The sequence below is a fragment of the Lissotriton vulgaris genome, chromosome 10 (genome assembly GCF_964263255.1).
Source record: "Lissotriton vulgaris chromosome 10, aLisVul1.2, whole genome shotgun sequence".
NCBI classification, from domain to species: domain Eukaryota; kingdom Metazoa; phylum Chordata; class Amphibia; order Caudata; family Salamandridae; genus Lissotriton; species Lissotriton vulgaris.
In genome coordinates, this window is record NC_141698.1 from 349,774,527 (window position 1) to 349,787,813 (window position 13,287).

The 13,287-nt window shown below is 43.0% G+C and overlaps 1 protein-coding gene across 1 annotated transcript; it reads right to left on the minus strand.

Annotated features, from left to right (window-relative positions):
• Positions 1 to 2,580: 2,580 nt before the first annotated feature.
• Positions 2,581 to 12,789, minus strand: LOC147685229 (cathelicidin-1-like). Its single transcript, XM_086941129.1, has 4 exons — positions 12,561 to 12,789; positions 10,941 to 11,045; positions 4,302 to 4,370; positions 2,581 to 3,300 (listed from the first exon to the last, which is right to left on the minus strand). The coding sequence occupies exons 1-4, from the start codon at positions 12,732 to 12,734 to the stop codon at positions 3,097 to 3,099; spliced, it is 552 nt and encodes a 183-aa protein (XP_086797255.1). The 5' UTR covers positions 12,735 to 12,789; the 3' UTR covers positions 2,581 to 3,096.
• Positions 12,790 to 13,287: the final 498 nt, after the last annotated feature.

A 13,287-nucleotide genomic window follows, 5' to 3' on the forward strand; every position in this document is an offset into this window, starting at 1 on the left:
GCAATCAATAATACGGGACCACAATTCCTAAAACAATCCCTAAGTCTATACACCCCCAACAGACCCCTACGCTCCTCCTCAGCACACCAACTTCCGGTCCCACGCACCAAGAGGGCCTCCTGGGGAGACCGACGTTTCCTAGTCGCCACGGCTAGACTCTGGAACACCCTTCCACTCCCCATTAAAACTTGCCCCACACTTATCATATTCAGGAAACAATTAAAGACCTGGCTTTTCAGCCAGTAGTCTCCACTCTCAGCGATTATCTTCGGAATTACTCCTGAAGCGCCGAGACACCCCAGGGTATTGGCACGCTATATAAGTTGCCTAAACATAAACATAATACCACAATAGGGCGTTTCATTTTTACCTGGAATGCACACCATCTGTACCTATAAAGCTGTTGATGCCACTGGTGAAGCTTGTTCATGCCGTGTATATAGAAATCTGCTTGTATATGGATGACTGGCTAGATTATCCCAAATATGTAGAAATTTGATACCAGAGAGGTGGGCTATTGTGTCAGGTTGAAATGAGTCTGAAGAGATCCACCCTGAGACCCTACAAAGGATGAGGTTCAGTGATATATTGTTAGAAAACAAAGAGGTGCGGGGAATGTTTCTACCTCCTGTGAGAGTCATCAAGTAAAAAATAAGGCTTTGCCCATTTTTATTGAAGATAGAGGTTCCATTTCACCAGTGGGTTCAAGTACATAGAAATAGGAATTATTGTGTTTTGTAATTATCTGGATAAAGCTGCATCTTGATACCTGTTTTTCACAGTATCTGTCTGTCAATTGCCCCAAAACTCGCAATACTATGAGCAGTTGTTCCACATTTCTATGTACCTAATCAGTGATATCCAATGATGAACAGATATGAATAATCTATCAAGGGGGGAAGCAGATGCTGTCACTTTTCTAGTCTTAATTACTGATGCCAGTCTCAAGAGAGGGCTATCTTGGAGGTGCAACTACTCAGAGTTGTCTTCTCCTCGTGATGAAAGTATCTCATAAAAGTGAAGACAATGAAGGGACTGGTTATGTGACTACACAGGCTTTGACTGTTCTTTGAGGAGATGCCTTCATAATTAAAACACACATGCTGGTCAAAAAAAGATACATTTATCAACAGTAATGGGGGGGCCAGGTCCAAACCATTGTCAGAAGTGAACAGGACTGTGGCTAGGTCTGAGTTAAACAGAGCTTGCTCTAAATACATGCTTCCTACATTCCAGGGTGTGCAGATGGGCCTTGTCAGCAGAATCTTCTGCTCTCCCATAACATTTTACCAAAAGCATTAGCATTTATTCAGATTAGCAGGTGACCCATGTTTTAAGCTGCTCTGTGTTTTCACAGTGCAGGCAGTGACCCACCTGTACTTTGAAGGGGGAATAGAGATCCCCTAGCAGTCGGGTGCCTTAAATGACTGCACCAGCTTGCAAGGGGAAGTCTGGGTGATCCATGGGATTTCACCCCTCCAGAGGGCTGCCATGAAAGGGCACACCTTTAGGTGGTGCAGTGTCAGTGCGCCTCCTGAGAGCTTCTTTCCCTCTGCACCCTTGTCTGTGGTACGGCGCGGAAGCAGAGGCAAAGGGATTCTTTCATTTGCATGGGGTCACACTCTCAGGCAAATGAGAGGAATGCCCTCTGAAGACAGCGCTGGTGCTTTATGTGAGACAGTGTTATCTGTATTAGAGAAGAGGACGCACAAGCGTCTGCTGCCCCTTCTGTAATACTAAGGTATCCCAGGGAAGCGCAAAGTGGACTCAAATGCTGTTGCGGCACCGGGGCACTTGTATAATACGGCCCCTGATGGATACAGTCATTTTGCTGCAGATCCAGGGTGCAAAGATGGAAAAGGCATGCTATCTTGTTTTTTTCTTTTCACACTTCTTAGCTTGCAGTCTGATGGTGTCCTGGCTGTGGGTGTGCTGGGAACCATCAAAGATAGTGAGCTTTTCTTCAAGTTAAGCGGGTGTGCTGGTTGTGATGGCTAAATACCCAGAAATGGTTAGAAACATATCCATACCTGGACGGTAGTGGGTGATTTGAGGGGGCAGAAGGCAAAGCTTATGGTTTGTCATATTTATTCATTCGTAAGCACCTTATGATGTCTATTTTTGAGAGACTACAATGTTTGCAGTGGAAAATATAGCAGGCGAAATCCACTGCCAAGTCTGTCCCAGGGCCGGACTGGGAAACAAAACCGGCCCCGGCAAAGTGCTCGGCCGGCCCCCCACTCCCCACTGGGAGGGGGGGGGTTGGGGGTGCTGCCGAGCTCTTTGACGGGGCGGGTTTTCGCCCGATTTTGGTAGCTATGCTGCAAACACGGCCCTGTAACAAAAACGGCCCCCGGGGGCCCAAAACCCGCCCCCACCCATGCAGCGCACCGGGGGATTGCCCGGTGCCCGCTATGGTCAGTCCGGGATTTTTCAGACTCCTATTAATGTAGAGAAACACTGTAGGCACATTTTCACTTATCAATTCATCAGCAAATAAACGGAGTCCTTGAACATTTATAGTACAGTCACATCAAAAGCAGTCCTAGCTTAGCTATTTGAAACAAACAGCCTCAAGTCTTTCATGTAATTTTCATTTTATTTTCTATATTAAGTCTGCAAAAGTAACAGGTACTACGTCATGCTGCAATTTGATTCTCGATGTATCCGGTGATTCAAAGGCAATCATGTCAATTCCATTGTACTTCGCAGAAATAGAAAAAAGACATTTAGAGTTAGTATAAAAGTTAAATGTAAAAAAGATGGCGCAGCTTAAAAAACAACTCTACATTTCTAGGGAATGCTGTTGTGTGCCTTCAACCATTCCATAATGGATTGATTTTGCCAGAGAAAGAAATTATGTTCATTTCCACAGGTCGAAAGCCACACGCAAGCAGGGTCTCCAGACAAATACCCCATCTCTGTTAATGATTTTCCTGGGACTAGATTGCTGGCCTCTGTGCCACATGGGACTCCTGATGTTATCCTAAAGGGAACACAATTCGCTCAATAACAGTTGCTTGGGTTACTCGAGCGAAATGTCGTTCAAATAGCCATGCTGGGCCAGGTCGACCCAAAGAGATGACGCACCCAGTTCTACCGAGAGAACATGTCATCAAAAATGCACTTGAAACATATAGGCTCGTTCTCATCTCCTGATTCTTTTACCCCAATCCACACTAGAAACTTGTTTAGCAAATTCGTGAACCAGTTGGTGCCTTTCTTATTCTTTCCTGTTTCGCCTCCTTTTCCAGTGTCTTGGCTCTCACTGTCAGCTGGTGTTGGCCCGTTGTTGGTATCCTAAAGAAGCAAACAGATAAAGGACAGCCAAAAAAAATAGAAAACACACGAGGGGACATTAGTAACAGTGAGAATTTAACATGTATGAATCAGAAAAATAGCAGTCACCATTAACTTGTTGTACATGCTTGCAAGGATAGGAAACAGGTACAAGTGGAACATGGCACCTAGTGTGCCTTTTGTAAATACATTATCAATTTGTAGGGGCAATGGTGAGTCATGTATATTGCTATAGTGGTTTATTTGTGCCGGTGGTTGAGGGTGCTGGGCACTGGCAGGTATTGGATCACCAGGCTTTGACACAGAGCAAAGGAGAAAGAAGAAGGAAGACAAAGAAGGAAGACAGTGACATATGCAGAACACCCGATGAAAAACAACCTAGAGGGGTGAAACAGACAGAGTAGGGTGTTGGAATAAAAAAGGAATGAGGTGGAATCAAGATGAGGCATCTGTGGTATGCAGCAATCCTGTGATTTGGCTGCACCAGTGGTGGGGAAAACCTTTGGCTTCCTGCACCTTTCCTTTTTACAAATTAAGAAATTGCTCCAAGGATTATACTCTAAAAAATCGAGAACAAGAATAGGTGACACACTAATATCGTATCCAAAATGTAGAGAGATAAAATGTCAACAGGTTAGCGCATATAGGGACGTATAGATGTATTATTCCTAACTCCACATCTATACTTTCACGAGATATGTATACATATATAATTTTTCAAGTTACATAGATGTGGAGTTAGGTATAGAATATCTATACATACTTAACTTTCGTTATTTTGTCCCTAAAAATGTTGTCCTCAACTTTAGTGTCCCCCAATATTTTGCATTCCATACTCAGGATCCACACCAGTCCAAGATATTATCTTCTGTTTACAAATAGAATGGGGGCTCTTCCTGACTCTTCGTATATTTTGCACCTATCCCCTGGTTGTAATGCTCCCCATGCCTATGTCAGAACAGTGGGTCCCCATGCATAAGTCAGATCAGTGGGAAACATACCGTTGGTGGTGCGGTTTTACAGACAACCTTTTTTTCTCCAGAGATGGACGCGGTGCAGTCTTTTACAATCTGTCAAATAGAAAATGCGTTATATGCCTTTATTACATGTGGATACTCGTTTGACTTACATTTGCATTTTAAAAATCAACCCCGATGAGATCCCTTGTGATGCAAGCAGTTTACTTTTCTAGGCGAAGAGGTCTACTCTATATTAATTTCAGAGTTTACATGATATTCCTAGGGTCTTCTCTGAGCAAACACATTTCTCTCAGATGGGCATGGACAATGGAATGAGGCTTTTGACTGAAAGGTAGTCATTGCTAGGCCTCTGCAATTTTTAGGTCGGGCCTTGGCAGCGCATGTGCTGCCCTGCGAGGCATGCTGTATTCAGGTGAGGACTTGAAGCTTGGCCCACTTTCCGCCCATATTTTTCATTGGCTTTTGTCATTGTCCACTGTAAACTGTGGCTGTTCATTGGTCAATAGGCTTAGTAGACCCTCCTTAGTAACGCATTGTCTCATTTTGTAACCTCCCATAGTGACACTCCCTGTTATGTGTGTTGTTTCACAGTAGGCTTTAATTACAACCTCTGAACACTATTTTCTCCAATGGCTTTGTCCTGTGACACGCTCTCTCCTAACGCTTTTTAAGCTTTTTATAGCACAGGAGCCAAAAGCATTTGCAATGCAATAGGTCTTGCATTTTCCAGAGTTTAAGCTATTGGCATTGTAAATGACAATGCCTTTTACTTATCTGTTTAAAAAAAAAAAAAAAAAAAAAAGGCATTGTCATTTACAATGCTAATAGCTCAAACTCTCATAAACGCGAGACCTATTGCATTGCAAATGCTTGTTTATTGTTTTTTAGCATGCAGAAGGAAAAAAGCTGCGGTTATTGCAATGCTGCATCCATGCTCCATGGAATTGTGATAATAAACTGACAAAACAATGCCGCTGCACGCGAAAAGCCAGAAACAGTACATTGTTTCGTGTGTAAACACCTGCAACTTCACAACCACATCAATGACAGTCTCCTGCAAACCAGCAACATTTCACGTTTTGCATTTCCTACAGTGCTATTTTTTGCTGAAATAAGGACTTGTTTTAGTAAATTAAGGTTCTTTAGCGTAATTCAATCACAACCCCATAGAGCTGTCACATGCATCCAGAGATGTGTTTAGTATAGTGGCTAATTTTTTAATGTCGATCCGAAGATCAGGTACCGGGTCAAACAAATTTCACCAGATACAAGCAATTTTGTACAGGTTCCTGCCAGTTTCACAGTGGTTTTCGTACCAATTCTAAGAGCAAGTTTACATTTTCTATCTTTCAGTCGGTGCAGATGTTGATTTCAGATTGGTGCAAAATTGCTAAAAACCAGTGCAGAACTGACCATCATTGCTGCAATGCAAATGATGTAATTTTGGACATAGTCTTTTTACTTTCTAGATTCTCAGTTCCCAAATCTGACAACATGGCGAATGGTTGAAAGAGGGTAATGCAGTATGAAGTAGTATAAAAAACACAATTGTCAATGCACCAGCAGGACTTAATGTAGATCTACAAACACACAACGTATGAGACTCAAGTCATGAGTTAGATCGAAATTGTGAGGTGTCATTCACAGCTGGTAGCCCTGTCCCTAGTGAGTCAAAGTCACCCAGCCCACCCTACAACTTCATTGGTCGGTTGTTGCTGTGACTACCTTTCCGACTGTACTCTAGGCAAATTACAGGACACCTATGACAGTAGGACGACATAAGAATCATACCTGCTTTTCTATCACAAACGATTCTCGAGTGATAGGATAATAAATGTCTGTGACAGGGGCAAATGACCAAGTCAGCGTGGTCATTGGTATAAGTTAGTGTCATATATTTGGTGTGCAGGGGTTCCACCAAGCAAGTATTTCATGCCAGTGTTTAAGTCTAGGCCGCAAAAAAACCCTGAACATGTGCTAATGAAGGTGTTTTTCCCCTTTTGAAATGTAAACTTGCAAGGGGAAGCTGCAGGAAAATAAAACAATTACAGCTAGATTCATGAAACAGAAATCGGCTCGCAAAGGGCCAGATTCTGACAATCTGGCCCTTTGCAAGCGCAATTTTTGCATTTGGGATTCATCATCCCAAATGCAAAAATCGCTATTAAAGAATTCGCACATTTGCGAGGAATTGCATTTAAGGAATCTTTATTTGAGATTCCTTAAATGCAATTCATGAACCAATTTAAAATTGCGAAATCGCAATTTTGGCCCGCTATTTACCGCGAGGTCAAACCTCGTGGTAAATAGCGAAAACTTAGAAAAATGCATTTAAATGCATTTTTCTAAGTTGCATGTTACACGCACACATGTCCTTTGGACATGTGTGTGCGCAACACCAATGTAGATTACATTTCAGGGGTGCTACAGGGTGTCCTTTGGACACCCCTGCACCCTTGAAATCGCAATTTCAAAATGCGAATCGCTAATAGCGACTCGCACATTGATATGTCTTTCCAATCATTCCTATGGGCCTTTAGGCCCATGGAATGAATGGGGAGTTATTCTTTATTTGCGATTAGCAATTAGCTAATCGCAAATAAGGAAGCTGTAGGAATCGCTAAATAAATTGCGATTTGGACATGAATCCCGTTTTGCGAGTCTGTAATAGCGATTCCTTAATAATCGCTATTACTGACTCGCAAAACGGGCCTTTGATGAATCTAGCTGTTAATTTTTTACCTTTCTAAACTATTTCTAAAATACGTTATTAAATGTTATAGTGCATGCAACAAAAAACTGTTTCAAGTAGGAATTGCAGTCCCTTCCACATCTCAAAAGAGGAACAAATGGCCAGTAATTTTGTCAGCAAAAAGTAGCAACCTGTTCATTAACATCTGGCTGCCTCTGCTCCAGCTGCTCTGAGCATTTACACGCTCCGCCTATTATGAGCTATTGTGAAATGGAGAAATTAGTCCACTGAAGAATACACTGGGAGACACATGACGTGCTTGTCATCCTCCTGTGAAGGTGACAGTATTAATTAGGCCAGGGTGGAGATCCAGTACACAGTGAGAGACCCGCCCTAAATGAGCAAAAAAACACAAAGGAAACACCCTTCATTAACTACTCTTTAGTCTTAACTTTAGTTCATTTTGAAATATAATGTACACAAATATAATTATAGAGGGCCGGATTCACTGATCTTTTTCTGCACCCTAAGTTAATCTTAGTTGCTCAAAAAGTGACATCTGAGTCCACAAATAACAACTGCTGATTCATGGATTCTGGCCCTGCAGATATTTACCAGAGATGCTTCAGCTCTTACAGCCTGATTCATCAAGCCGAAATCGGCTCGCAAAGGGCCAGATTCTGAGAGTCTGGCCCTTTGCGAGCGCTATTTTTGCATTTGGGATTCATCATCCCAAATGCAAAAATCGGTAATAGCGATTTCATTGTTAGAGGGTAGCATTATGGTGACCCCCCCTAATAAAGTCTATGTCTTGGCACCTTAATAGGTAATCTTAAATATCACTCTTTATTATTAATTTTTTCCACACACCTTTTTGAGCACTGCAACTTCCTCCATTCAGCACTAGTACCACAGCTTGTTGGCTCTCTATCACTGGTGGATCTGACACTAGGATACCTCACAATACCTATAGTGAGGCACCTAGTAGATACCAGTTTACAGAAAAAATCCCAGATGATGAGACTCCGCCAACGGGTGGGCTGATGGGTATTTTCTCCTTCTCTCCTCACACTGACTAGTCTTTCACGCACTACACTTGAGTACGCAGACAATCTTTAGCCTTACCCAGACCCTTAGCATCCCTTGTGTGTTTTTTGCGAGTGTGATTTAGTGGCCAGAAAGCTAACTTTAGTACCAGGACACCTGAGTTCTAATTCCAGTTTACCCACCTGAATAAATTGTGTGATGCTGGAGAAGGATTTCATCACAAATTTAGTTCCTCTCCCTGTCACAGTTGATGGTATTGTGGAGTGGTGATCAGCATCAAGCTCTTGATAAAGACTGTGGGGGATATTCACAAGTAAGTGTTGGAGAGCGGCGTTAGTCTTCTTGGCTTAACGACTCTCTCCGCCACTTCAAAAACGCAAGGCTGCACCATATTCACAAGGACATGGTGCATCCTTGCATTTCCCCCTGCAATGATGCTAAGTTTCTTAGCACCAACGCAGGTACCCTTGAACAACGCAGCACAAATGGAAAAAGCAAAAACGAGGAGAAATAAAACATTTCTCCTCGTTTTGCCTGTTGAAGACCAGGATTTTCCTGCCCTTAATGTTGGCGCTGTCTCCTATTTACTCTGCCCTTGAGAATAGGGGGCAGCGTCAATATCAATGGATGTTGCAGTGGAACTCCCACCCCAACACCCATTACCCTCCCCTTTCTCGCTAAATACAGAGTGAAAGGGTGTCTTATTCACAAGGCAGCGTTAAGCCACGTTAAGTGGCTTAACTCTGCCTTGTGTATAAGACGAGGGCCGTATCGCCATCACAACGTCACTAAAAGTGGCGTTGTGGTGGCGATTGGGGCTTGTGAATATTCCCCTGTGTGTGTGAAATTCAAGTGCAACTATGAAAATCCACATAACAATGTGAAGCGTGAAAACTGAACACTAGCTGTACGCAAAATTCAAAAGTCATGCAATATACCAGCAGTAGGTTGATTTGAAGAGGAAATGTGTCTCTAAATCCGTTATCTGTGCATTATAGGAAATTTCTAAAATTTATCGAAATTTGAAATTCACAATTTTTGCTTCCATAAAAACATTTTTCTGAGCCTTTTTTCTTGACTGCTCTAAACAATAATATTTTTGCACTTAAATGAAGAACACTTGCATAAAAAGTTATTTTTCTCCATTGTCCAGTGCCTCATCAGAGTAAATTGAGAGGGTGGGAGCTTCTTTCCTTGTTGTTCACGTAATAGATGAATTCAAAAGCATTATTAGAACATTGGAATGTGGAGCATTCCATTGCAGACAATGGAGTGCTCAGTGCTTCTATGAGTCGGTAAAGGCCTGAGAGCAACTTTACAATATTGTTTAAAAAAAGGCCTCTTGGAGCCCTAGGGGATTTTAATCCCCTCGGGCTACAAGAGGCTTTTGGTTAATTTATTAGAACATTCTGCCCTCTAGTGGCAGAATGTTCTAATAGCCTTATAGCCCTTCGTAACTGGGCTATACCGGCTATTAGAACATTGGAATGTTGGGAGCTCCATTGAAGACAATGGAGTGCTCCCTGCCTCTACGGGCCGGTGAAGACCCGCAGAGCAACGTTCCAAAGTTTTACAAAGGCCTCCCAGAGCTCGAGGGGATTTAAACCCGCTTGAGCTTCGAGAAACCTTTGTTTTATTTGTGAGAACATTCTGCCCTCTAGTGGCATAATGTTGTAATAGCCACATAGCCCTTCATAGCAGGGCTATACCGGCTATTAAAGTTCTGTCCCTTGTTAAAGTCCCTCGCCTTCGGCTCGGGCCTTTAATAGCCGGTATGGGCCACTACGTCGGGCTATTAGGCTATATTAAAGTCCCTCTTCCTTGTTAAAGGCCGTCGCCTTTGGCTCGGGCCTTTAACACTGGAGCTGGCCTTTAATATCCGGTATAGCCTGCTTCGGCGGGCTATAAGGCGATATTAGAACATTGGAATATTGGGAGCTCCATTGAAGACAGCGGAGTGCTCCATGCTTCTACAGGTAGGTAAAGGCTCACAGAGCAACATTCCAATGTTTTACAAAGACCTCTCGGAACTGGATGGGATTTAATTCCCCTCGAGCTTCAAGAGACCTTTGGTTATTTGTTTGAACATTCTGCCCTCTATTGGCAGAATGTTCTAATAGCCTTACAGCCCTTCGTAGCAGGGCTATACCGGCTATTAAAGTCCTGGTCCCATGTTAAAGTCCCTCGCCTTCGGCTCAGGCCGTTAACGTGGGAGCGGGCCTTTAATAGCCGGTATAGCCTGCTAAGGTGGGCTATACGGCTATATTGAAACAAACTTTTATTTCAAATTTATGAACGATACTGTGATGCACTGTGATCTGAAATGCCATTTTAAACTTTGATCCTGGGGAATCTAGCACTAATTAAAAAATGATGGATAAAATGTTTAACTATGATTGGGGAGTACTGTCACTTTTTCACTGTCCAGGTTTTCTTACTTGTGACTAATGCAGAAAGTCATTATCAGATCTGAATGACTTTGAATTTTGTGCTTTTATAATGGTAAATAAATTGACGAAATACTTGCCTTCACTTATACCACATGATTGACCTCCCAAAACCTTAGCAAACAAGAAAGCACCCGTACAACATCAGTGCCCCATTTTGAAATTACAAAACATGCATTTAGTTGGGGTGCTCAGGTGCGGGTGTGCTTGTGGTATGTGGTGGGCTTACCTCATTAAGGAAAGATCCACATTATGTAAAACAGTGACCAGTATCCATGAAGCCTCAGAAAAATCAATCCCATTCCAGAAAATTTAAATAAAGATAAAACACGTTTTTAATAGCGCCTAGTTCCAAGGAAAAGTTGGCAGTCATCTTTTTGCTACAAGAATCAGGAATTGACCGGATGCCCTGACATGTCTCTAGCAATGCATTGTACCTACACACAGATGTTTTTTAGGCAAACAATCACTTACCCCGCCTTCTTTGAAGTCACAGTCTTGAGGACGTTTATTTTCTGCCTTGGAGCACACGGTCTCTGCGATTCTAAAGCTCAGCTGATTAGAGTAGGTGGGTTGCTCCTGCAAGAACAGTCACCTGTTATAGTACTGGTGATGCCCAAAGAACAACATGTTATGAAAATAAGAGCTCAATTGGGCAGCAAGAGGCCATCTTCTAGTAACTGAGTTGACAAAGCAGCCATCCACACCCAAGTCATGTATCAACCAACAGTAAACCATTCAGCAAATTCACCACTTGCCACACCCAAGGAAAAAACACCCACAGCTTCCTGCCTAGAATGTGGGGTAGCGGATAAACCAGCAAACCCACACAAATGAAGGGGGGATTTTGTACCTATTTTTTCTGCCATCCCTCCAGAGGTGATCTCATCAGCGCCCTTGCAACAGATGTCTTGGCCACTATATCCAAAAAAATACTGCTCTCATTCTAGAAACAGTGTGTCATTTAGGCTAAGAGGTGTCCTGCCTGGAAATTTCACAATCTATGTAACTGCTGATCTTTACTGCATTGCCCCGACCTCTGACGAATCTCTAAAACAACACATGATCATAGTAATTCTGCACTAAATGAATACTTCAGATCCAATGGGGCTTTGTCTACTGACTTGGTGTTGCCCCATGTTCCATGGAGAAAGTAAGAGATTTCCCAGAATGCACTTGGCTCTCTGACAATGCAGAAAACCATGGGTCTCCAAAGTCGGTCCTGGAGGGCCAGATCCATGCCAAGTTTCTAGCATATCGCCATTTAGATGAATGTCGTTATCTTAAAAATCTGGCATGTACCTGGCCCCCCAGGACCGACTTTGGAGAACCCTGCATATCAGGGCACAGAAAATTTGATGTCAAGCATCCCACTTTTAAAACGGAAAACATTGACCTATAGGAGCATAGCCCCAAGGAATTCCATGGTAACAACACCTGATGTTCAATTTCTGAGAGTATGGGTGGCCCCACCCCAGAAGGACTCTACTTGACTTAAGGCTCTCACCAGAGTGGAGCAGCCTGGACTGTCTGTCAAAGGCCTTGCTCTTTTCAGGTCCTTGTGCTGACACTGCTAGATAGATGTATTTTGATCTCACAGCATCTAGGCCCAGCCTACCTTTGGGACATATTCCTGAGGAAGCAGGTAGCCTACAGCTAGAAGGTGCAAAATGCTAGGGCCACTTTGAAATATATCCAACTAAATTGTTTTTATTCTGAACGAGGTGCTCCCGCTAGGAGCAAACCCACCAGGGGCTCCGTATGAAGGCCTTAGCTCATTTAGGGTACACCGTACTTCCCTTGTTTTTATATGCCATGAACATGTCATTCTATGGTAATATGGTGCTTTGAAATGCTTCAAAATCTATTTTAAAAAATGACAATAATAGAGCTGGTAATACTATACTGGCTGTCTATGGACCAGCACCTCGAATAATAGATACCAAACACAAGGCACTTTCAAAAACTCCCAATATATAAATAAATACACAGTGTGGGCTCCTTTCCATTGTCCCTGTGGATGCTGCTCCAGATCTCTAGATAGTGTGGAATTCCACTCAATTACATGCACAACATAAGCAGTTTCATTCTTACCATCGAGGGGTCATCTTTGACACGTTTATATACAGAGTCTGTGCTCTGTTGCTGGTTGTAGATGTTAACAGCTACAGCGACGGCTTCATCCTGGACAGTCTGCCGCTGAAGAGGAATCGCATTGGCTGCAGTTGACACTGCAAGGAGCAGCAAGGCTTTCCACCAGTTCTGCATTATGCTGGTCTTCTGCTCGTGCTCAAGATGGAAGCAACCTTCTGGAGTGGGAAAGCGTCTTTTATATCACGATTGTTTCCCTAGGATAAGGTGTGCCTCTTCTCGGAAAGTGTGGGTTTAGATGTTCCTGCTGTACAAAAACCTCCCTTGGTTCAAGACAAGCCTGGGCAGGAAAGACGGACAGGCCCTTTTCCTGTACAATAATTACATTGGGAAACCATCTTAACATGAATTAAAGATTCATTTATATTCATTTGAAGGTACAAAAAGCAAACAAAAGCAGTGACTAATTGGTGCACGTTGTTGCAGGAGGTGGGAACCGGGACACCTTTTTATGGACCGGGACTTAATGCTTCTAATTAGATATTGAGCCAGAGCAAGAGAGAGGAAGACAGAGGCAAATAGTGAAGAAAAACATAGGCAGACAGTGACAAGGGAGAAAGCAGGGATGAAAAGGAAGCTGCAAGGTGGGGTAAAGAAGCAGAGAGTGGAGTCAAAACTAGGCAGCCTTGGTAATCGGTAATAGCGGCGTTCAGTCAGCAACTTAAGTCAC